Source organism: Marmota marmota, unplaced genomic scaffold (assembly GCF_001458135.2).
Source record: "Marmota marmota marmota unplaced genomic scaffold, marMar, whole genome shotgun sequence".
In the NCBI taxonomy this organism is placed as follows: domain Eukaryota; kingdom Metazoa; phylum Chordata; class Mammalia; order Rodentia; family Sciuridae; genus Marmota; species Marmota marmota.
In genome coordinates, this window is record NW_025999962.1 from 7,146,018 (window position 1) to 7,171,887 (window position 25,870).

The 25,870-nt window shown below is 42.2% G+C and overlaps 1 protein-coding gene across 1 annotated transcript in view; it reads right to left on the reverse strand.

The window, feature by feature from the left end:
- Window positions 1-563: 563 nt before the first annotated feature.
- The window catches only part of Tnrc6b (trinucleotide repeat containing adaptor 6B), a 189,883-nt gene continuing 164,576 nt past the window's right edge, over window positions 564-25,870 (reverse strand). Inside the window, exons 19-25 of the mRNA XM_048803107.1 lie at window positions 22,667-22,843; window positions 21,236-21,382; window positions 20,725-20,820; window positions 17,505-17,729; window positions 17,256-17,326; window positions 14,651-14,790; window positions 564-13,146 (exon numbers count right to left, since the gene is read on the reverse strand). Of these exons, the coding sequence (XP_048659064.1) occupies window positions 12,759-13,146; window positions 14,651-14,790; window positions 17,256-17,326; window positions 17,505-17,729; window positions 20,725-20,820; window positions 21,236-21,382; window positions 22,667-22,843 (1,244 nt within the window). The 3' untranslated portion in view covers window positions 564-12,758. The remainder of the gene's footprint in view (window positions 13,147-14,650; window positions 14,791-17,255; window positions 17,327-17,504; window positions 17,730-20,724; window positions 20,821-21,235; window positions 21,383-22,666; window positions 22,844-25,870) is intronic.

The window sequence follows — 25,870 nt, forward strand, 5'->3', positions numbered from 1 at the left end:
GGGGGGGGGGGGATCAATTCTTATGCATTCCTTTTTCTATTCTAGAGGCAACAAACAAGAGACATGGAGACAGGAAAACCTGGCCCAACAGCTGAGGTGGTGCTCTTCAGCAGTTCTGCAGCACCCAGCACAGGGCGGAGGGGGGCTCAGCATGGCATTTTCTGGACAAAGCCACTTGGCTGGTTAGTCCCTGGGCACAGCTGCAGAAGGAGGCGGAATCTTCTCTCCTTCACTTTAGTGTTCTCCCACCAAATGCAAATTGGAATTCAACAGACAACAGTCAAAGGCAGGAGAACCTGAATTTCTTTTACAGAATCTGAACCCTGCACTGTGGCAGGTCACAGCACCAGGGCAGGCAGCAAGCAGCACAAATGGACCCACCAGTCCGACATCAACCCAACAATACCACACAGCAAGACAAAATGGACAAATTTGAGGCCCAAATTTAAAGCTTTTATATATGGAGCAGGGAGAGACAAGAGGAGGAGGGGGAAAAATGATAAAACTTTCAACAAAGGAGGAAATTAAACTGGCAGAATAAAACAGGAAACCACAATAGTAAATGCTTAGCAGCCAAACACATTTATTAGTCTTTTTTCTTTTTTTTTTTTTCCAGGAACCCAAAAATATTTTGTAGTTATAATGTAAGCAACTGAGTTGCACATAATACAATCATATCTTTCCAAAATAAAATAAAATAAAAAACTAAACAAAAACAAAAATAAGCTGTTTAAAAGCCCAAAAAAACCCTTCAGAAAACTCTCATATATGCATTACATCATCTCTCAGTTTTAATGAAATGACGACGACTTAAATTCCTTATTACTCAACCTGTCACAATCCAATAAAACACCACCCTTCAGTTTTTTTTTGTTTTTGATATATATATATATACACACACACACATATATATATATATATATATTTTTTTTTTTTGAAATCCAGCATGAGAAATACAGTACCTGCTATGGCAAAAAATACACATAAAATGCAACTTTTCAGCTTATTTGTACATTAGTAGAGTTTAACATTTTATTGTTTTTAAGTGAACCAGTGATTTTAAGTACCACTATACTAAAAAAGTAAAATAAAATATAGAAAAGGGGGGCCCAGCCTGCTGTGCAAGTGCACCTCTAAAGTGCCTAGTTTCTGTGTCCATGTAAAACCAGTAACACGAGGAGCAATGTCAACATATGGGAGTTTGATTAAACCTCTATTTAATAAAAAAGACAATGCCATGTCCTCCCTTTTCTCCCCCAAGTGTCCTTAAATCCCATCATCCTCTTTCTCTATTGCCCATCTGAAGAGAGAAAAGAAAGCCACCAAAATAATATTGTAAAAGCTATTTCAAGTATAAGAAAAACAAAACACTTATAGGTAACTTGCAGAGAGCATCAATATGTGCAGCTATTTAGTCCTTTTGACAGGTTTTGTTTCTGCTGAGTGTTTCAGATGAGAGGTTTTTTTTTGCTGTACCTTCTGTTACCTGTTTGTGTGCAAAGTTGGAAAGCTGCCTCTTAAAAAATCCAGCCTCCTTTTGATGCCTTCTCTGCACCTTCTGTTTAAAGGGGGCAAGGAGAGCTGTGGAGGAGGGAAGGAGGGAGCCCATGTCACAAGGAGATTTGGTGATACCTCTCTGCCTCTCCTCCTCAGCCACACCCCCAGATCCTCTGGTGTCTCAGGTTCACCCTCAGTGACTCCTCACTGAAGTGACTTCCACTATTCACTGTTTCCTGATTTGGTAGGATGTATTTCACTATGTAAACATAGCCCCCTAGGATTATGGAACCCAAGCAGCATTTATATCTCCATCGAAAGGGAGAAAGATAAAAATAGTCAAGAAACCTCTCCTCAGATTGCTTTTGTTGTCTGTTTTTGGTTACGCAAAACAGGGATGGGATGGGGCAGATTCAGAATGTGAAGTTGTCAGCAAATTGTGGGGAGTCAGGAGTGGGCGTGGTTAGCTGTTATATCTGCTTTATTTCCCTCCCAGTTTTTTTTTTAAACTTGTTAAAAATGTTCCTGCACCTTAAGTCGTGCTGAGATTAAGGCCAAGGGTGCAGAGTCTTGTGCACGTGTCTCTGGGAGCACATTCAGGAGCGTGCACCATTTTGTTGTCTTCTGAGATCACTGTGTACACTTTGGTCACTGGTGTGTGCAAAGGGTGGTAGTGGGGAGGTGTCCCAGGAAAGAGGTGTGGAGATCAGCAAAGCCCTTTGGGAGCATCAGAGAAGGGCAGAAAGGCAGGTAGAACCCATAAGGATCAGAAGAAGGAGACTGCTAGGTAAGGGCCTCCAGGTAACAACAGAAGGAGAATTCCAAGTTGACAGAACCCGAATCAGAAGGTGGGTGGAGAATGAACATGTACTTATCATCCAGCTTCTTCCTCAGAGGAGTCGTCACTAAGCAAGTCCAGGGAGAGCACACTAGAAAGGGTTTCTCAACAGTTTACTAAGAGCTGGGGTGGGGGTAAAGAAGCCATTCAACAGGATCCAATCCAACCCTGTCTCATGGGGACCCAAATCCAGGAAGCTAGTAACTGACAAGAGTCCTATGAGCTTGGTGTTAAAAGGTATTTCCCTCAACTCTGATGGAAGGAGGAAGATCTGAAGATGCGCACGGCCTTCAAGGTTGTTAGCATTGTCTCCTTAGATGAGTTTCCTTCTAAGAAATCCATACATTTCAAAAGCATCACAATCTGACAAGACTATGACTGAAATGCCTGGGATTAAATCCCCTTGTGAACTACAGAGTGATATCCAAGGTGTGTGTGTGCACCCAAAGTCTTGCCTAGAAACCCTCTGGAGTCCCAGGACAGGACAGATCTTCCAGAGAAATCCACATAACCCCCACCCCAGTGCTGGGATACTGGAACAGATGGCAGCTAGTTAAGAAGACAGGGTTGGACACTGGTCTGTGGTCACTGTGAGGCAGAGCGACAGACACAGCTCCACCTGGAAACAGATTCATTCTACTGACCTGCTCTGTCTTTGCTTCTTAAACATGAAAGGATTCAGATCTGAGACTTTTGATGGCTTAGTATGGAAAATATCATATTTTAGGGTTACTTTCACAGCAAAGAATGTTTTTAAGGTTATCCTGCTATTTACACATTTATATTTTATAAAGAATAACTCACCAATGTCAGAAAGGAGACAGGAGTTAAGGGTTTCCATTGCAGGGGCACTGTACCTCGAGGTATAGTTTTGTGTGGACAGTTGAAACGTCGGGATCTGTTTTTTGTTTAAAGGCAATCTAGCAGAGCGAAACCCTGATAAGGTCATGCCTATGCAGTCCTGCACCAGCACGAGGAGACTGTGATCAAGTCTGCTACTCGTTACAGTACTGTGAACATCAACAACAAAAGTTGCTGCATGGAAAACACTGAATACAGGCCGAACGATCTCTTGCTTATGATACTGTGTGCTGCAAATAATGCCTAGGCCAGAGCAGTGCAGGTGCCATGATGTATCACAGGCAAGATCAAAGGAATTCTGTTAGAACTAAGAGGAGGACTACGCAGGCCTTCCCATGTCACTCACTCACTGCTCACCATAGGAACAGCATCATAAATGCAGGGGGAAGCAGAGAGATTCCATCTGACTGTAGGACAGCGGTTGGGGAAGAGAATCTTTTCTTGCCTGCCAAGCAACAGCAGGCAACAGGCCTCTTCCTCACAGAGGAGGGCAGTTCCCTCATAATTAAGAATAAGTTCACTTAACAATGATTTAAAAAGGAGAGAGAAATTAAAAAGGAGAAGAGGAAGCATTTTTGAATTGACATAAAGATTTACTTCGAGATCAGCACAAGGGAGGCATGGTTTCCTGAGCTGAAGGGTTCTGGATTCAGGAAAGGATGAGACTTCTTTGTCCAGAGAACACTGGAGCCTTTGGGGTCCCAGTTTCCCTGGATTAACACTGCACGGCTAGGATCAGGGATCCTGTACCATACTGGTGGTTAGGAGCTACAGGCCCCCTGAATGTGCCTGGTCATCTGACCTGCCAACCATGGCAAGAGGCCTCAGGTCTCTTTCGATCCCACAGTGGCAACCTTGGCGCATCTTCTCTCACTCCCCCTCCCTCCATGATGTGGGGATACCATGGACACAGAAACTGGAGAACAAGGACTCAAAGCAACCCTCTTCCCCGCTGCCCTCCTCCCCCCTTTTGCAGAATGCATAGTTACAATTCACGTTACAAAATAAAGAAGCAATGATGACCACATATGGACCTTTTTTTTTTTGAAAAAAGAAAAAAAAAATCCAACAACCTCTTCTTAAGTTCAGTATCAAAATTCACATTTGCATAATAATACATTTCAAGGCCATCAGAGAGGAATGAGAGTGAAGCAAGAAAGCCAGGCTCCCCTCCTCCCTTTGTCTTCCTGAAGGAATCTAGTGACTGCTTTCCTCTGTGGGGGAGCTGTGAGGAACTGTGGAAATGGCCCTTAGCATCCACTTGGTATTTCTTTAGAAGATAGGAGTGGGGAGAAGAGGTGGAATTGTTGAAAACATCAGAACAAATAAAGAGACACTGCAGATTTCTATGTTTAACTATAATAATTGCTGAAGAAATAAAACATGACTTCAAATTTTCCTTTTCTTTCTCACAAACTTCAATCTTAACTCTTTCAAAACCTTTTTCCTTGTGTGCAATACCCTGTGTGCATAAATGGCAAGATGATGGGACTTCCATTGGGAAAAACAATGACTTTCTCAGGACACAGAATGAAAGGGTAAATAAGGGTAAACGTAAAGCCTGAGCTGCACACGCAGGAGCCAGCCAGAAAATGCTTTCTTTACATGCATGAATGAATGCGTCACAAATATCACCTTACTCCAATTCTCCATGGTTACGGAAACACAAGAAATTAAACAGTCACAAGCATGCATGCGTGTGTATACACACACACACACACACACACACACACACACAGAGAAAACTAGGGAACTCAGATACCAAAACCAAACTTGCACTCTCGGACTAACCCGGGCCTCTGTCACTTGTGCAATTGCACTTCATCCCCTCCTCTCCAGCGCCCCAGAATCTCTTCGACACAACTACATGTGCAACACTGATGCTAACGAAAGCTCAACAGCTGCCCCAGGGCTTCCAGAGAACTCTGCTGCCCCAAAGACCGGGCTGACCGATGACCGTCTTTCTGTGTTCACCACAATGGGTGGCCTCTACCTCAGAGAGACGGTCTCTGAACTCACCAAGGCACATTCAGAGGTACTTCACTTGAGTGATTTCTGGGACAAAATTAAAAGGGAATGGAGGAGGTGGTGTTTTAAACACATTTATGCTAACTTAACCCGAAATTTCTGGCAAGTGTCAGGCTAAAATGCATCACTTGTAGAAAAACAAACAACAAAAAACCACACTACCTTTACAAGGCATGTGACTTCTTGAAGGGCTCTTGAGGTTTTTGCTTTGTTTTGCATAAATCCTCTTTTCACATTTGGCAATCTACTGCCTTCCTCCGTGAGTCCGCTCTTCCTCACAGCCTCCAGTTCTTTACCACCCATCCCCACCCCCAGAGTGGGGTATACCTTCCAGTGCCCAAGGAGGAATGCCTAGTTCACCAGGAGGTCTAGGAAGTCAGTATGAAGGGAAAGGAAAGCAGGACAAAAGAATTACTCTTTTTGAAAAATCTGTCACAACATAACAATGCTGGCTGGATTGGACCAATCGTAATAGGGAATTTATTTCCAAAGCAATGACTCAGGAGGCACACACTGCTTCAGGGAAACACTGTTTTCACAGAAAACTTCTTGTCTGTTGCATTTATTTGACCTCTGTCCTCCCATGAAAGGACAAGTGTTTGCCACAATGAAGAATCAATGACTGAGCCTTGCAGAGACCCTCTGGAGAGGGAGTTCCTGGCATGCAGTGTCTTGTTAAAAGCAAATCCAGGTGTGCGGCTGACCGAAAAGGGAACTATTTAAATTCTGTGAAGCAAACACTGGCAGTTTCTGTCAGTTTGCTACTTTTTTGGAGGGTAAGGGGTGGTTTTCTGGGTGACAGCATGAGATTGACAGTTTAAAACAAAAACAACTCAAACATTAGAAATACTTCATAATCTCTCAGGACCTAGTCCAAGTGATCACATGTGGATGCTTGGCTAGTGGGGAAGCTACTCTCCACTCCCTGCCCAGCATTCCTGCTTCTTCGCCCTGTAGATGTTCATGGCCTCCTTTGGCAGAGTGGGGTAGGAGGTGGGGAGGTATGTGGGCAGTTTAGGGAGGATTGATGCTCAGTTTTTATTAAGCTATTACTATATCCATAGGTTTTTGAAGTCAACAAATATTTCAAATCTAAAGAATGTGATACCACCATAGCCCGTGTCAAAATTAAAAGAAGAAAACACTATCACTGGACAAATGGGGACCTTCACATGCCTTTGGCACTGGCCATAAGCCTACAGATCATATCATATTGTGTGCACAACTCTGGACGTGGAAATAATATTCGAGATTGTTGATATTCTTATAGATCAAGACAGAAAGGGGGCACAGCCTGGTGTGCAGCAGGGCTACAGGGCACCCTATTTTTGTGAATGAGGTCTAAAGACAGACAATACAAAATTCTTATCTGCACCATCAGTGGCCTTAGTTTTACTCTTGCAGGAGGAAAATCATCATCGCAGAATTAGACTTCTTTCTAAGTAGTATAGTTAATGCACAGACATGAAATATGACAAAACTTGGCAAAAACACTGGAGAAAAAAGATTGATTTGTTTTTTGACCAGCTAAAAATATCTACTCCTGGGGGCTGGGGCTATAGCTCAGGGGGTCGAGTGCCTGCCTCACATGCACAAAGCTCTGGGTTCAATCCCCAGCACCGGAAAAACAAAAACAAAAAACAAAAGACTACTCTTAGCTGAAGATCTTAACAAAAAACAAAATAAAACTAAAAACTCAAACCCTTAAACAACAAAGCTTTATATGCTGAATTTAAACTATGTGGATGGAGAAAAATGGAACTTTTTTTTGTGGTGGGGGAAGGAACTGGGGATTAAACCCAGGGGCCCCTCTTCCACTAAGCTACTCTCCAGTCCTTTTTAAAATTTTGAGACAGGGTTTCGTTAAGTTGCTAAGAATGGCCTAGAACTTGCAATCCTCCTGCCTCAGCCTCCCGAGTTGCTGGAATAACAGGTGTGCCACCACGCCCAGCTAGAATGAGACCTTTGCTATACAGGACTCAGTTGTGCCCTAACCTTAGAAACGGCTACTAAGCCAAGTCTATTGAAAACACCCCGTTTACACTTGGAAGGAAACAGGCTTTGCTAGACTGAGCATTTTGCTCAGCACACAGATACTAGAGTCAAGATGACACTATACGAAAAATAAGATGAAAAAGGACCCAGCATCTGAGATTCAAATGGAATCTGGCTGCTAACCCACAAAACCACACCCCCTCCATGAAAAGGGTGAAAGTGAAAGGAATATTTGCTCTTAAAAGTCTGTGAACTTTTAGTTTCTTATAGACATGTTAATAAAGGTGCTTCCAAATTCTTAGGCAGGAATTTCTTGTGTCTTTCTCCTTCCCTTGCACACCTTATATAGCACATTCAAACCACAGGAGTGTGGAAGAACCATTTACTTAGGCTACATGCGTGTCAGAAGAGTTGGGGAAATTCTTAGAACTGCAGCCATAGTAACTGAACATCAGCTGCTAAAGTGAAACTACCTGGGCAATAAGTGGCTGATGTGGAAAAGGGAAGGAAGGGGACAAGGACAATGCTGATGAAAGAATGTGGTTTGGAATATTTCTTTCTGTGTGGTGCTAGGGACTGAACCCATGGTTTGGAATCTTCACTTGAAGCACTGCTAAGTCCTCTCTCGTGAGCGTTGTGAACGGAACGCTTGTAGGGACAGGGATGAAGGAGACGGAGGTGTTATAATTTCTTCCCAGGGTTGCAGAGAACTGAGATTTTCAACACCTGAAGTGGGGTCATGGCACTGGATTCTCACTGGCAGCAGAGGCCCCCGTCTGATGGAAGACAACCCTTTCCCTATTTCACACTTTGTTTTTCTTTTGGCTACTCATATGGTAGACAGAAACCAAGTTTGTGATGTTTAAGAGATATACACACTTCCAGCCACTCTAGCAACCAAATGTTTAAAAAACAAAACAAAAAACAACAAAAAACCCTACTACAAAATGGAAAACTCATGCTTACATGTCCAAAATGTGTACAAAGTAAAATCTATGAAATGAGGGTGGCCTCGGTATATATGCCAGAATGTGCTGGAAAAGAGGACACACCCACTGAATTTTCTAAGTACACCAAAGCCACCTAACTTCTTGGTAGACATGGCTCTTGCCAAAAAATACCATGAAAAGAAAAGAGCTTTCCTCTTTAATGATACCCTCACCATAACCTGTTCTTAGGTCACTGCCAACCAATAAAGCAAAGCTTTCAGCAAGGTGACAAAGGGCGGGTAGGCAGAAGACAGAAGCAGAAAAACAGGAACCTCCTTCCACTGGCCCAGTACAGAGACCTTCCCCATCGCAGGAGCAGTAACCATTACACACCTGGAGAAGTCTACGCTGGGCAAGGGAGGGCACACACACGAGGAAGGAACTTGGCATTCCACATATCACAACATAAAAGCCTATTTAGCTTCCTTGATTTCTGTTCATCTGTTGAATTTAGCCCACTGCCTTTGGGTCCTGTTTAGGACCACTCTAATCACCTTCCTGGGCAAGCATCCTACGGGCTGTGGAGGGACTGGACCATGGGCACATTCGTGTCCCCTGCCTGGGATGTCTGGGTGTGTGAGCGAAGGCACTAAAGCGGCTTTGGAGACACTGCAGGCAGCGACCCACCCACTCCCTTCCCTGTGGAGCCAGAGTCTCCTTCCCACCGCGAAGCTTAACGTTTGAAAGAAGCTGTGGTCATGCTTGGGAATGCTGACCCCTGGCCCCAGAAAGGATATGAAAGAAGAACTCAACATCCAAAACTGAAAGGAAACACTCCAGATCTCTGAGGAGGGAGGGAGATAATTAAGCAGCAGATCGTCAAAACAGCAATTAAAACAAGTACAACAGTAGCTGGGAGCTAAGAAAGTAAAATCACTTGTTCCTTATTAGATTCTTCTACATTTTCTCCTCCTCTTCCCATGACAAACAGAGGTGAGACAGACATTCTTCATTAATAGAACAGTCCATATATAATTTCCTCTAGTAATGCCTATGTTTAAAATTTGTTCCAAAAATTATTAACCTATATTTCCTAACTCTTTACATAGATTCTCAGCAATCCAACCGTACTATTTTACAGATTAGAATTACTCTTATTTTATTTTTAAAGCTGTTGTTTCTTTCTTTTGTTGCTGGGGTTGAAGGGACAGGGAGAAGGGTTCCATTGAAAAAATTAAAATGGCTCGGGGAGGTTCCAGTTCAGCCTTACAGGGAAAGGAATGAGGTGACGGCATCCCCACTCTGCAAACACTCCCTATTACATTACACGCAATTTCAAATAGTCCGTGAAGGTGCTCTTAATCCTTCTCCCATATTTTTTAAGATAATGAATTTACCTGTTGCTGCTAAATTGGTAATTTTTAAAAAATATTTCTTTCTATATGTTTTAAAATGTATGATCCCCAGTATGACAATAATGTTTGGAGACTTTTCTTTTTACAATTTTTTAAGTAAAAATTGTTTAAACTTTTTGAAGTTTCAGGAACTTGTAAAAGTTTATTAACAGGAAAGAAACAGCCATCTATCTAGGATAAGATACGGTTAAATAAACCATCTTCAAAAAACTGGCTTCCTACCCTAGAATTCCTGAGAATGCTTGCAAATTTTAAAGCAGGAAAATAAATGTTAAAAACAAAAACAAAAAACACTGTTAAATGCTCCCAGAGTTAGTCTTCATCTAAAATATATATTTATATGTATATATATGTATATATATACGCACTTTTTGGTCTTTTTTTTTTTTTTTTAAGTTTTTAGTTTTTTCCCTTTAAGCTTATGATGGAAGAACATTTTAGCTTCTCATGTTTATTTTTACATATTTCAAATCCCTCATTTATGTCTTGTAAACAAGAGGGGCTCTAGCACCCGGCTTTCACCGTAGTATCGTAAGGAACTCAACTAAGCCATAGTGCAGGTCAAGGACCCAACAGGCAGGAGGAGAAGAGGGCAGGGCAGGACACAGCCATGAACCAAGAGAGGCAGTGGATAGTCCCCACTGGCTCTCAGGAGCCTCGGGACAAGCTCCTGGCCCAGGGACACTAAGATTTAGCCTTCTGTTTGTAGATGTATGAACACAAGCTGTGCTTCACCTGGAGGTCACCACACGTGACAGGGCTCTGCTCCAACATGGAGAGCAGTCAGTGGGGCTGGAAGGAGACGCATGGTCGGGGCAGAGGCGAGAGGGGCACGGTGGTGATGGAAACCGGAGAGCAGGAGGAGGGCACAGTCAGTTTGGACAAGGCATTCGTGGGATCAAACCAGGGCTGCAAACTCAAGTGCGAACACCCACCCGCAAAGGGCTTCCTGCGGACTGGCTCATGCAAGCGCTCACTTGACTTATGCCTGTCAATCTCTTTTGAGGCTAGGTTTGTCATCAACAGAGTATGCCAACAGGACTACAGAATTTCCCATTCTTTGTCTCACAAAAACCACTTACATGCAAATAACTTTTTTGCCTTTTCCTGTACACACCCATCCACCCACCTACACAGACGTGACCGAAAGTCAAATGCATCAGGCATTGTTGTGTCCTTCACTGAAGATGCTAAAGAAAGAAAGAAAGACTCCCTTGAAAGCAGCAAGTTACAGAGGACAGTAGAGGTCTGCTCCCACCAAGGGCTGGAATGGGCAGGTATCTGCTGGTACAGAATGTCGGCACTTTATGTTGAACAGTACGATGCAGACTGGGGCGTCCACACAAGTGCTAGTTTGTCACCAGCACGTGTCCCCCTCCCCACAACTCCCACCTGTTTTGTATAAAGGGGTACCCTCAGGTCTGCTGTCACTCTTCACAACAAGCAGTTTGATATACTTTGATTTCAACATAGCACATACATGTTGGTGGTAACTGTGGATTAAACGTTGCCCCCTGTTCGGCCCAGAGTACTACTACATTGATGCTTAAAAAAAAAAAGAAAAAGTCTTTAAATACAGAAATTAAAAAAGCAACATTACAAAGAGAAAAAGAAAAAAAGAGGTCAAAACCAAAAAAAAAGGTGCAATACTTAAGTCTTTGCTAAGTTATTCCTGCCTAAGCAAAACCACATACACAGGAAATACACAACACAGAGAAACAAAGGGAAACGCTTGAAGTACACACTGGTTTAAGAACATTCGTTAAGTAAACGTCTCTGTCAGTGATGGCCTGGTGCTGTAACACGCCATGGCCTGGCACAGGTAACGCTCAGCGAGAGAGGAGCAGAGGGGGAGGAGCTGCGATGCTTCCAGGAGGCTGCTCACAACTTACTGTTTTCGTCAAATGAAAATGAGAACCAATAGAAATATTCAATTCAGCATTACCTGATTTTTTTTTTGATAAATTTCTCACACCTGCTCACACAGGAAAAAGGGAACACAAATTTTCTGCTTTTGAGACATCACATAATCTAAAAACTATCTGATAGTCTGTTCCCATTCAAACTAACAAAAAGGACCTGCATGAAATTTAACAGATGCTCAGGTGTGCCTAGTGGCCATTCACTTTTAAAAAACAGACTGAACACACAGCTGCTCCAAGAGGTACCTCCTGCTCTCTGATTTTTGGACTTGGCAGTGCTCCGCTCTACTGCTAGGTCAAGAGGAAAGCTAGAGAATCTCACTCTCAGGCTAATGCACAAGTGGAAGGGAGCTCCCTGCTCTCATCGTGAAAAAGCACTCTTCGTCTCAATGCAGCCTGACGGAGTGGCTTCAGTTGCAGTAGCTCCCTGTGCTTGTGTGTTCTCATAGTTTAAAAAATAAAATAAAAAGCGGGTGGCCGGCCAGCCAGCCTGCAGACTGTCAGCAATGCAGCTTTTTGAGAAATGAGGGTGGGGTGGGAGGAGGAGGGTGGGACGCAGGCACACACACAGAGACAGGAGGATGCACGCGAATGCACATGAACACACGTGCACACACATACCAGAACAAGCATGCCTGGGCAGTTACATGTGCCAGAACACACTGGTATTTATCAACCAGCCAATCACAAATTTTTCCTTTTTTTTTTTTTTTTTTTAGGTTTTTTGTGTTTTTGTTTTTAAAGTGAGGCTCCGTCAAGTCTTCCCTCCCCCCTCCCCCAACAATTCTTTTGAATTTCCCTCCCTCCCAAACATGGTAGACCTAAGGACGGAAACACACCCAGTGCAAACAAAGTTAAAAAGCTATTTTTTTTTTCAGTATATATGTTTCTTAGCAACAACTTCCATATAACATGAAAAAAGTGAAAAACTAGAAACTAATTTTTTTAATTTTTTTTGTGTTTAAATTTAAATGGTATGTGTACTTGCTTCACATTGTCTTTCTAGGTTGGCGTTCATGATTCAAGTATTTCAAGAGTGATATGTTCTCTTTTTGGATTCATATTCCAAACGAAAAAACTGAAGTTATAAGGGAGGCAACTATGTGCTCAGACAGTCTGTCAATGACCCACCTTTTTTTTTTTTCCTCTCTCCGTTTTCTTTTTTCCTTTTAAAAATGTATTTATTGCAAGTTGAAAAAAAAAACGAAAAGGTCAAGTTAGTGCTGCTGCTGTTCCAAAAAAGGTCACGAGGTCAGAGTTGAAAGTTCTAAGTTCAGATTGAATCCGACCCTCCTCCCAGAAGGTCACCAGGTAGTAAAGGAGCAGGGCTGCCCATCCTATGGGGATCTTCCACAGTTGGGACTCCCCACAAGCTAGAAGAATAGTTTGGGGGCCCCCACAACGAAGCGCCAGCAAGATCAGCCCCGCTGCTGCCACCAGCACTGCTGCTCCATTGCCCGAGCCCAGTGGACCCACCGAAAAGGTTCAGCGCAGGTCCTACAGGGTCTGACTGGTTCTGGCCGGTCTCCAGCGATTGCCACCCCGTGGCTGGTGCACTTGGGGTTGCTGCAGGTGTAGGGGGCTGAGCTTGTGCTAGAAAGCGGCTAACTTCATCATCTGTGGCAAACTCAGCCAGGATGGTAGTGTTTCCCAACACACACCTGGAGAAGGAAGGAAAAGAGAGCTGTGGGTCTAAGGGAAACGCTCCAGCACCCCTGGGACTGAATGCTTCCAGTCCCCTGCTGTCAATCACCTGGATGCTTTTGAGTATGTAGAATCACAGGTACCACCCTGGGCCTACAGATCAGAACCTGCACTTCAATTGATGCAATGCAGTGAGGTGTGACCAAAGCTCCAAAGAGTCAAAGCCTCCTGATAACCATGTGTCCACACCGTATGGAGTTTATATATTCCTGACAACCTGACTATCACAAAGGCGTCTGTGTGTGTTAGGGGAGGGTGAATACATGGAGCACAGAGGAGTTTTAATGCAGTGCAATTACTCTCGATGATAAGATGATGGTGGCTACATGCCATTATACATTTGTCCAAATCCATTCAAGGGACACCACCAGAATCAAATCCTAATATGAACCATGAACTTTGGGGGATTAAATGTCAGTGTATGTTCATCAATTGTGACAGATGGACCACTCTGGTGAGTGATGCTGACAATAAAGGAGGCTAGATATGTGAGGGAGGGGTAGAAGCATATGGGAAATCTCTATATCTTCCTCTCAATTTTGCTGCAAACTTATAAGTACTCTGAAAAACAAATTCAAATCTTAAAAGAAGGAAAGAGACGAAAAATGTCATTTCTTTTTGTCCCATGTGGGGTAAGGATCACAACCTCAGCACCAGACACTCAAAAGTGCTGCCCTGTCCCAGGGCTGGACCTGCTTGCTGCCTGGGCTTTCCCACTGCCCACTCCCTCTGTGCATGGAATTTTGTCATGGCATCTGCAGCCAAAGGGAGTCAGCCCTTTTCTGTCCACCAAGGGCTGGGGGAGGGCTGGGGGAGGGAGGAGTCTGATCCAGTCCCATCTACTTCAAGCAAAACCCTGCCACCCACCCAAATCACAAAATTTCAACATCATTTACAAGAGGCTACAGAAAGCAGCTAGATTCTTTTATGAAAAATGACAAAACGTTTCACATTTTATAAATATCTGCTTTGTTCTGTGGTACTTAAATTTATTCAACTATTTCACAAATTATTTACATTTGGAGTTCTGATGATCAGCCTATAAATACACAGAATAATCTCAGGTAGGTAGAAAAGACCTGTCACTTCAATATCTAAGACTTGGAAACGCATGCATGATGGTGTTAAGTTGTTTTATTTTTTTTGGTACCAGGGATTGAACCCAGGGGTGCTTAACCACTGAGCCACATCCCCAGCCCTTTTTATTTTTTTAATTTGGAGACAGAGACTCGCTGAGTTGCTTAGGGCTTCATTCAGTTTCTGAGGCTGACTTTTAACTTGCAATCCTCCTGCCTCAGTCTCCTGAGCCTCTGGGATTACTGTGTGCCACTGTGCCCAACAATGGTGTTTTTATATGCCTGTCCTCGTCTCATGCATCACTGTTTGATTGAGCAGGTTCCAGGATACTCACGGGTACATCTCCTACATGCTTGCCTAGAGGATGCAGGATGGAATACTCACATGTGCAGTGCGGTTTGGGCCTTGGCCGCCTCCTGTTTGGTGCTGTATCGAATCAGGGCAGTGCCCTGGGTTAGATTCAGATGGAATGTCAGCAGTGGACCATGCTGCATGCAGATCGTTCTCAAGGTTGACCCATCAATCTAAGGAGAAACAACACTTGTGATGGGAAAGGCAACTTTAAGATATTTACACACTGAACATTGTTTAGGATGACAGAACTATGGTACAGATTGGTTATAATGGTGATTAAATGAATTTGTGTATCTGTCAGAATTACACAATATAAAGTGTGAATTCTGATGCATACTAAATTGGTCTCAATAAAGTTAGCCTCCATGAAAAAAAAAAAGATATTTACACATTGGACTAAAATCTACTCTTCCCATTTTGCAACTAAAATGAATAAAATGCATACATAAATATAGCTCAAAACAAAAGAATATGACTCGACCTGTGATCTGTTTTCTTTTTCTTTCTTTCTTTCTTTCTTTCACACATGCTAGGCAAGCACTCTGCCTCTGAGCCACATCCCCAGCCCCTGTGGTCTATTTCCTTTAAGAGGTAAACACAGGTGTGTTAATTCTTAGATCCTAAAAAGGCAGAAACGAAGGCTAGAGATATAGCTCAGTGTTAGAGTACTCACCTAGTGTGCGTGAGGCCCTGAGTTCCATTCCTTTAGCACCACAATATAAATAGAAGTGAAATAGTCCCCAAATAAGAACATTAACATGCAAGGTTCTTAGTATTATTACTAATATTTGATTCTTCTGTTTATCCATTAAACAACTTCACAAAGAAGTAAAGAGAAAGACAAACGAGAAAGCACTGCTGGATACCTGAAGACTTAGAATCTCGATGCCTGGCCTACTTCCCAGACCATCCCAGCACTGTCTTATGGCTGCTTTACCATCTCAAGGTGAGACCATTTCCACCACCTTTTCTCTACTGTGTCCCCTGCTGCCCAAAGGTGATGGGACTGAAGGCTGTAGTCCCTCAATCCACTCAGTGTTCAGGGATTAGGGATAATTCCCCTAATCCACGAGTTAGTTAGATGAACAAACCTCTTCACTCTTATGTGATGGTCTAATTTTGCATCAAGAGCCTAAATAGATTTATTTTAGTTGATCATTCCATCATTTCAGTTCATTTCTTTGAAATATAAGAATACTGGGCTGGGACTGGGACTCAGTGGTAGAGTGCTTGCCTGGCATGCGTGAGGCAGTGGGTTCGATCGTCAGCACCACATAAAAAGAAAATAATAAAACAAAGATATTGTGCCCATCTATAACTAAAAAAAAAAAATTAAAAAAAATAAGTATATATTTTTTGGGGGATTGAACTCAGGGGCACTCAACCACTGAGCCACATCCCCAACCCCCTGTCTTTTGTATTTTATTTAAAGAGAGGGTCTCACTGAGTTGCTTAGCGCCTCACCGTTGCTGAGGCTGGCTTTGAACTCGCGATCCTCCTGTCTCAGCTTCCTGAACTGCTGGGGTTACAGGCATGTGCCACAGCGCCCAGCTAATTTCTTTGGAAACTAAGTATGTTATTATTTGAAATTGCTTTAAAAAATTGTGTTACTGGCTCCTGGATGAAAATGGGCGGTTTCTCAGAGATCTTTAAAGAAAAAGACCAATGAAATCCCCCTGAGCTTGTTTTATGAGTGAAAACTGACTACATAAGCATGTCAGTATATCCACAAGACACTTTACAGGACAAATACCCAAATACCCTTTAAACCAATTTTAAGTGCTGAAAAGTAAACGTATCCAGTGTCAAGATTTACTCTTATGACTGAGATTAATTTGTACTAGGTAGCTTTGATTTTTTAACTTAAATCTTAAGTCTTTCTAATACAAACACAGCCACCCTATATTCATTTAATATACATATTTATATATGCATAATTTTTTTAAGAGAGAGAGAGAGAGAGAGAGAAAATTTTTTTTTTAATAATTTTTTTTTTAGTTTTCGGCGGACACAACATCTTTGTTTATATGTGGTGCTGAGGATCGAACCCGGGCCGCACGCGTGCCAGGCGAGCGCGCTACTGCTTGAGCCACATCCCCAGCCCCATATATGCATACTTATTATTTTTCCTAAGACAGAAAAAGTGAACAGCTGGTTAACTTGTCCAGGCTCCTTTCAAAATAGGAAAACCCTTACTGCTTCCTTCATCCTACCAACATCATAACCACCAAATTATACGACAACTCTAAAAATGAGGCATACAAAGCTTTGAGAATCATCATGTAAGATCGTGCATGCTGGGGCTGAGGACGAAGCTCACTGGCAGGCTCACTGGAAGCTCACTGGTGTGTGCCAGGCCCTGATTCTATCTCTAGCACTGGAGACTAATAAAAAGATCAAACAATACCACCCCACTCCCACTGCTTAATTTGTAAATTACACATATTTCCAACACCTTGAAGTCAGGTGTGAGACCACATGGCCAGAACCCTTGTTCAAAAGTAGGCTATGAGCCTTGAATGGGGAGAGGAGACCAAGAAATAGTTGAGTTTTCTACCTCCTAACCTCCCCAACATGTGAGTTTCTCTTAATAACACTAAATCCTGTCTAGAACACCTCAAGAAAGCACAATTACCTGTGGAGTGAGATTATGAAGAACCAGCCAGTAACTAGGGCGAACTGAGCCACCATCACTCCAGGTAGAGGCTGTAGGCAACCAGAAAAAGGATGAGGAAAATAATAAGGAGGAGCAACTTCACCCAGCCCAAGGGCCCAACCTCCACACTCTCTTCCACAGTCCTCCACCCCAAGCACACACGCCTGCAGCCCTTTCACATCCTCCCTTATGATGACACAGCTGCTCTTACAAGCAGGTCCTTCTTACCTGAGGCAAGCCGAGAGTCCTGTGTTCCCCACCCCCTGACTGATCGGGGTGCTGTGCTGCTCCAGGGAGATGCCGGTTTGGGGTTGGTCAGGCCGGGAGGTGGGCGGGGCAGCGGTGTAGTGTTCCTGGAGGAAATGTGGTTTTTCCACATCTTGTTGGAGAGATGAGTGGGGTTGTGTCCTATGGGATCTGGGGACCACGTGGATTTATAATCAGGGAACTTTGCTGTGAGAAGAAAAAATTCAGGAAGCAATAAATGGACCACAAGGGCTGGGGATATAGCTCAGCTGGTAGAGTGCCTGCCTCGTATGCGTGAGGTCCTGGGTTCAATCCCCAGCACCACAAAAAAAGATGGACCACAAGCACACACAAACTGTCTCTACACACAAATATATGCATAGCTATCTTCTAAAAAACAATAGTAAGCACACATTTTATGAGTAGCAATACAAAGTAACATTGTTCTTTAAGCATATCAACTATAAAATTTTCAGTAACTATTACTGTAAAATGAGAAAATTATATGAACTATTTTTCTACAACTTTCTTAGCTAAACACGCTTGAAAGAGAAGACAAATTCAAGGAGAAAATTTCCATATAGCCCATCACCCTTATAGATGGTTAGAATGTGAACACCAGCAAAACTAAAGTATCCTATAAGTTCTCATGGACTGCATGGAAAGTACATTAGAAACCTACACTTTTCTTATGCCAAGATCCAGCATATTAGATACCAACACTGAAAGAGATTTTTGAAAACAATCTGCAAATATTCACTAAGGGCTTATTGTGCTTAAAGCATTAAAGTAGCACGATGGGTAACACAGTTATTCTCAAAGGCCTCCAGTTTGAATGGAAGCAAGAGCAGCAAAACAACAGAACTGGTAACTCTGGTAACATATATGTTCAGCACACAGAGGAAAGTGCTAGGTTGCAAGCAGAGGCTTTGCAAAGACAGGTCTGAAGATTTACATAAATGGATAGGCCCAGGAAAACTGGAAAATGGAAACCAGGTTTAACCACAAACTCTCCCTGTACAGAATATGTCCTCTGCCAATCCTGGGTGAAAAGTATTTCACAGAGCGCAAAGGATAAGGTAGTCAGGAGTTTCTGCAGTCTACTCAGCATTGGGTGTTTGAGTGACAGTTTGAGGGTGACAGCAAGAGAACTGAGCAGAAGCAATGAACTTGAAAAATCCTACTGCAGATCACACCACTAAGAATCAGCATGGCCTGGGTCCAGAGAGCAAGGAAGAGGAAAGAGTGAGAAAATACTGAGCTCTTGTGACAAGGTAGGTGATGCATGGGAGCATCATTAAGAAAAATAAGGAAAAACAATTTTGGGGGATGGGGAACTTCAGATTCAGTTTTAGACAATCTGAGGTGATTCTTGAGCCATCTCTTAGGTGAACATTCAATTGCAGGAAAAAGATATACTGTTCAACCTAAGATAGGGGCATTCATAGGAGTAAAAGCTAGATGAAAGCAGGGCATAGCTGTGCATACCTGCAGTTCCCAATACTCAAGAGCTGGAAGAGGAAGACAGAATCCAGGAGTTTGGGACAACAAAGTGAGACATCATCTTTTAAAACAGAAGAAGAAGAAAAAAAAAAAAAAAAGCTGGGTGTCTATAACTATATACGTGTCTATAACTCCAGTGACTTGAGAGGTTGAATGAAGCAGGAGGTGCTCAAGTTTGAGGCCAGCCTGAGAAACTTGATGAGACCCTGTCTCAAACAAACAACCTAAAAGGGTTGGGGATATAACTTAGTTGTAGAGCACCCCTGGATTTAACCTGCAGTACCATGAAGGAAAAAAAAGAAAAGAAAAAAAATCTGGGTGCATGCCTGTAATCCCAGGGACTTGGGAGGTTGAGGTAAGAGGAGAGCAGGTTCAAGAACAGCCTTGGCCACTTACAGATACTAAAAATTAAAAAAAAAAAAAAAAAAAATTAAAAAGTGCTAGAGATGTAGCTCAGTGGTCAAGTGGCCCGTGCTTAGATCCCAAGTACCACAAACAAAAAAGAGAGAAAATAAAATAAACATTTGAAAAAGAATGGCTGGGGATGTGGCTCAAGCGGTATCGCGCTCGCCTGGCATGCGTGCGGCCCGGGTTCGATCCTCAGCACCACATACAAACAAAGATGTTGTATCCACTGAAAACTAAAAAAATAAATAAATAAATATTAAAATTCTTTCTCTCTCTCTCTTTTAAAAAAAAAAAAATTTTTTTTTTTTTGAAAAAGAGTTGGATCCAAGTATAAGTCCTGGAAAAGTACAGTGCAGGGTGTAGCTAGGGATGTGCAATGCTGAGGCAGGTCAGTATTCAGTATTTGTAATTCAGGCTTGGATGCGACAGACTATACAGCTCTTTGAATCTCAGTTTTTCCATCTACAAAATGGGGGATGGATCATGATAGGACCTACTCATAGTGTTAGATGAGGGTCAAAAAGGAATTCATGCTAGAAAATTCAGTAAATGGCAGGTTATTGTTGCACTGTTGATATGACAGATATGGAAAGAAAAAAAAGACAATTTGCATACCATAAGCCTGTAGTGACAGAAGAGAGCTAAAGATTTGCTTTCTTGGCTTTTGCCTTGATGAAGCACAGAAATGCTAATGACTTCCATGGCTTAAAAGGCCCAACCTCTGCAAAACCATGGTGCCAATAGCTAATGAGTTTTCTTCTAATCTATAAGGCATTGTGCTAGCTGAATGATTTCAAAGCCTCTAATGTATTCACTAACTTTTCCATTAAAAAAAAAAAAAATAACACAAGGAATTCAAATATTGTTGGTGAAATTAGTTGAGATTCTCTTTTTGACTCTGGCCATCTACCATTATCCTTTTTCTATAAGTACAAGAAATTTTAGGAAAAAGCAGACCATCAGTAGCTGCTGTAGAAATAATAACCTAGACCTAACTAGTTCTTCCCATGGCCCTTGATGTACTGGCAGCTGGTTAAGAGGAGCATTTGTGCTATCAGGTCTTAACCTCTATCCTCTGAACACCCAGTTCTCAGAGATTCTACCATCACTCACCTTGAGCCAAAGTTATATGTCTCACCTGCCTCTGTATGACCAGAAGATCCTCAAGAAGAGAGGAAACAAATGGCATCCACCCACACTGACCAGTACCCTTCAACTTCCATTTAAAAGTATTATATGGGGGAAACTGATGGCAAAATGCTAACCAAAGGGAAACAGAACACCCTCGTACCTGAAGTGCTATGAACGTTGGTAAAGGAGTTGTCAGAGGCACTGTAGGGCCAGGCACCAGGTGAAGGCAGCGAGGTGTTGAGGGAAGAATTAGACCCTTGATGTGACAAACAAAGAACAAGAAGAATATAATGAAGATAAATGGCAGTATAAGCAGTGAAACTTTGAAAGTATTTTATTTAAATTTCAACAGGACAGAAAACAAAATGTATACAACAAAAAATTTGGGTGGGCAAGGTGGAGCACACCTCAGCTACTCAGGAGGCTGAGGCAGGGGGATTGTAGCTCGAGGCAAGATGATTGGAAGCTTGAGGCAACGTAGAAGATTCTGTCTCAAAGTAAAAACTAAAAAGGACTGGGGATGAAGTTTAGTGGTAAAGTGCATGCATGAGGCCCTGGGTTCAGTCTGTAGCACCGATAAAAAAATTTAAAACAAACATGCAAAGCAATATTTTTATATTTTCTGGTTAAATTATTAGGTACCTGCATGAACAAATAAAGCAATCGTTTACCTGTGGTGTTATCCCGCAGCAGTTGATGGTCAGTATCTACAATGGGAGATGTGGCTGTACCCCCCAGCACACTTCCTGGGGTGACATAAGGGTCAGATTCAGGGTCAATGTTTTGGATACCTTTCCATGGCACTCCTGGTTGGAATTCTGAGATAAGAAGAACAAATATTAGGGGTAGGGGGTTGTTCAAAAATGGTAAAATCATGTTTTAGTGGAAGAAATGGGTCTGTGAAAAGTCTATATACTGAATTTACTGTTCTCAGATTTTTGTCATGAAATTAGGAAAAAGAAAAAAAAATCACCCTGAACATATATTCTTGGCAATAGCACCTCTGAATTATCATATGTCTGTTTGTCTGCAGTAGTGAATATGAGGCCACAGCCCGTCAAGGCCTGGCGTGGTCCCAGGTCTTCCTGCTCCTCAGGGAACTCAGGCCTGATGGCAGAACAAGTTCTTGGCTCAAGGCCAAGAACTGGGAGAAACTGGGCTAGAGACCAGTTATTGTTTCCATTTTCATCTCTAGATATTGCCCAAAATACACAAAAGAAAATGCAATATAAATGACCACTGCAGCATGGCCTGCCCAGTGACAGCCAGTAGCAATGGTTCAGCTTAAAAAAAAAAAAAAAAAAAAAGAGAAGAAAGAAAGAAAGAAATGGTTCAGCTTATCATGAGAAAGACAAGGCTGCACAGGAGAATTTATGCTTTGGGGCTGGGGATGTAGCTCAGTGGTAAAGTGCTTTCATGCCTAACATATGTGAGGCCCTGGGTTCCATCCCCAGCACCACAAAAACTAAAAACCAGGCTTTATTAGTCAACTGAAATCACATTTAAAGCTATGTGATGGAAATAATGAACTATTTTCCTTATGTTGGGCAGCAATATGTATCACATATGAACATTATATATTTCATCCAACTCTAATAAAATGAAACTATATTCATTCATGTCCCAGATATATATGTGCACAGGAAGAAGTCTAGGACAAACTACCTGATTTTTATTTTTGCTTTACTAAATTTTCTACAATGAAAATATGTTACTGGGGATGGGAGGCGGAAGGGAGAAAGTAAGAAAAAAAAAAATCAACAAATAATCTCAGTGTACTCACTACTACATACCTGGAATCAAATTGGCAGCCCAATGACTGAACCAATAAATTCAACAGACACTTCAAAAGAACCCATCTTTCAAGGCATCCTAGACTTGGGATGAATGCCACATCCCAGCTACAAGGTCACCTTCCTTCATCCCCACGTTCTTCATCTAATAAAGATTTGCTATCTTCCCACAGCACACATCTTAGAGCACATGCTCTGCTTTTATCATAGAAAAATTGAAAACAAGTGCCTCAGTAAAATGAGTTGCAAAAGCAGTGTGTTCAGAACTTGAAATTAACCATTAAAGAGAAAGCATTTCGTGGACAATACCTGGAGGCCAACTGGCATTGCTGGATTTACTTCCGATTTTACTTGTTGGTGGAGATTTGGCAGGTAACCAGCTATCACCAGCAGGACCCGTATGGCCACCCAGTGTGTCACCCGGGATGATATCAAACTGGTTATATGGTGACCCTCCTCGGGTCTTACCAGGGGCCACTATAGCGCCTTAAAAAAGAGAAAGGTAATTAATTCATTCATACAGAGTTCCAGTAAACAGACATTTTCTTTGTTTTTTTTCCTTTGTATTTTTTTTTTTTTAAGAGAGAGGAGGGGGGGGGGGGCATTTTTTTTTAATATTTATTTATTTATTTTTTTAGTTTTCGGCAGACACAACATCTTTGTTTGTATGTGGTGCTGAGGATTGAACCCGGGCCGCACGCATGCCAGGCGAGCACGCTACCGCTTGAGCCACATCCCCAGCCCCTTCTTCTTCTTCTTTTTTTTTTTTAGAGAAACCCAAATACAGTATTAGGAAGCTTATCAAGTGAAAAGAGCAGTAGAATAAGAGGTTGTGTGGAAGACAGCCTATAATCAAGAAACAGCTACTAAAAACATCATCATCAAAGCAACAACAAAAAAAACAGGTGCAGTAGCATATTCCTCTAATCCCAGCATCTCGGGAGGCTAAGGCAGGAGGATATAAGTTCAAGGCCAGTTTCAACAACTGAGTGAGACCCTGTTTCAAAATAAAATAGAAAGGGCAGGAGATGAAGCTCAGTGGAAAGCACTTCTGGGTTCAGCTTTCAACACTGAGCGGGGGGTGGGGGGGTGCGAGGAGAGCAGCAGCAGCAAGTTCATAACAACACATCTCACAGTCTCTCTCTGTCCTTCCTGTTGTGTTGGGGATGGAATCCAGGGCTTCCTGCATGCTAGGCAAGTGCTCTACAACTGAGCTACGCCCCAGCCTCAGTTCTTACTCTTGAATAATTTTTTTCAGACCTAAAATTCTATGGTCTCCTGAAATCAATGAAACATTTGCAAACTATGAATCATACCATTATCCCTGTGGTTTCTATGCTGATCACTTCACAAGTGAGAAATAGGGAAAAAACTGACCTGCTGCACACTAGAGGGTTTTTAAGTGACACTTCCAACCAAGTTCTTAATGTGGCTGTGCCTAGATTAACTGGAAGCAGTTATCCTTGGGGATTGCTGAGGAAATGGGGAAAATATTACCCAGAGGCTCTGAAGTGGCACGTGGACATTCTACCTTCAAGACAGCCTCCCACATGCCACTTTGTATTTATTATCATCATGTACCTTTCATATCTTTGGGGACAAAAGAACACTGTGAATTAGCCCAAAGAAGCAGTGAAAGTGCCCAAAGCTTTAGGTGTCACTGGGCTAGGACTAGTCCATAATGTCAGTAAATCATTCTCAATTCTGTGCCATGAAGTCAAATGGTCATGCTTGGAGATGGCAGGCAGAGAGCACCATGTAGTTCCTTCAACCAAAGTCTGCAATGTACTCACATGATGTCCCACACGAACTTTAATTCACAAAGAACAAGAAAGCTTTGGGAAAAGTTCAAACTTCATGTACTTTGATCTATTAGTCATCTTTTGGAGTTTAAAAGAGCAGGAGTTTTTCAAAAGTTGATGAACTTAATATAGTTCCAAAAAGCAATAAGATACACTATTTGCTGTGATCGCCTGTCCCTCAAAAAAGAGCAAAATCAAACCAGCCAAAAACCCAATAAGCTGATTCTGTTCTCTTAGTCACTTCTTTTAATACCATAATGGGCACCCTAATGTACTGCTACTACTCTCAATTCCATGGCAGGTAGGAAATTTTGCTACCCTTACTTGGAACTTAAGAATTTCAATTCTTGTAACTTGAAATACACACAATTCTAACCTTTCTCTGATAGCCAATCATAAAAATTTTGGGGAAAAGCTGGGCACAGTGGTGCACACCTGTAATCTCAGTGACTCAGGAGGCTGAGGCAGCAGGATCAAGTTCAAGGCCATCCTTGACAACTCAGCAAGACCCTGTCTCAAAAATAAAAAGGGCTGAAGATATAGCCCATCAATGAGGTGAAGAAAGAGCCTACAGCATGGGAGCAAATTTTTATTAAACACACATTGAATAGAGCGCTAATCTCCAGGACATATGAAGAACTCAAAAAAACTTAACACTAAAAAATCAAATAACCCAATCAATAAATGGGTTAAAGAACTGAAGAGACACTTCTCAAAAGATATACAATGGCTCAACAAATATTTGAAAAAATGTTCAACATCTCTTGCAATTAAATAAAATGTAAAAAAAAAAAAAAAAAAGATATAGCCCAGTGGTCGAGTATCCCTGAGTTCAGTCCCCAGTACCACAAAGAAAAAGGAGGGGTTGAGAAGGGATCAAGGAACTCATTAAGAAAAAACTAAAGATCTATGCTTTGAAATAATCACATACTACGTATTTGATTTCACCACGTAACTGTCACCACCTTGTAATTGCTGCACCAATTTTTTAAAAAGTCCAAAACCTGGCTTATAACCTTTCACTGTGTAATTGTCACATGGTGTGTGTGTGTGTGTGTGTGTGTGTGTGTGTGTGTATATTTTTTGGTACTGGAAATTGAACCCAGAGGCACTTAACCACTGAGCCACATCCCCAGCCCATTTTTACATTTTATTTAGAGATAGAGTCTTGTTGAGTTGGTTAGGGCCTTGCTAAGTTGCTAAGGCTGGCTTTGAACTTTCAATCCTCCTGCCTCAGCCTACTGAGCCTCTGGGATTACAGGCATGCACCACCACACCCAGATAACACGGTATAATTCTGTTTGTCATGCTATTTAAAAGATAAACAGAGAAGTAGCTCAGTGGTACAGCACTTGCCTAAAATGTGCAAGGCTTTGAGTTCAATCCCTAGCACCCCCTGCCCCACAGACCAAAAAAGGAAAAAAAAAAAAAGGTAAACAGAGCAGCAGTGTATTCCCCAGTGGAATACAGATACATGCATATGTATTCTTGACCACTGTGAGCTGCCAACCTAGAATTCTCAGCATAAGCGCACTGTTGAAAGCTGACTTATGCTGTTTTATTTACTTACAGTGCTACAGCTCTAATGGTGAGTGGCCACTCACATCTTATGAGTGGTGCTGAGGACAGCGCATCAAATAATGATGCTTGCACAGAATTTTCAGACACAGAAGATTAAATTTTGTTAAGTCCATACTTTGCAACAACTGTA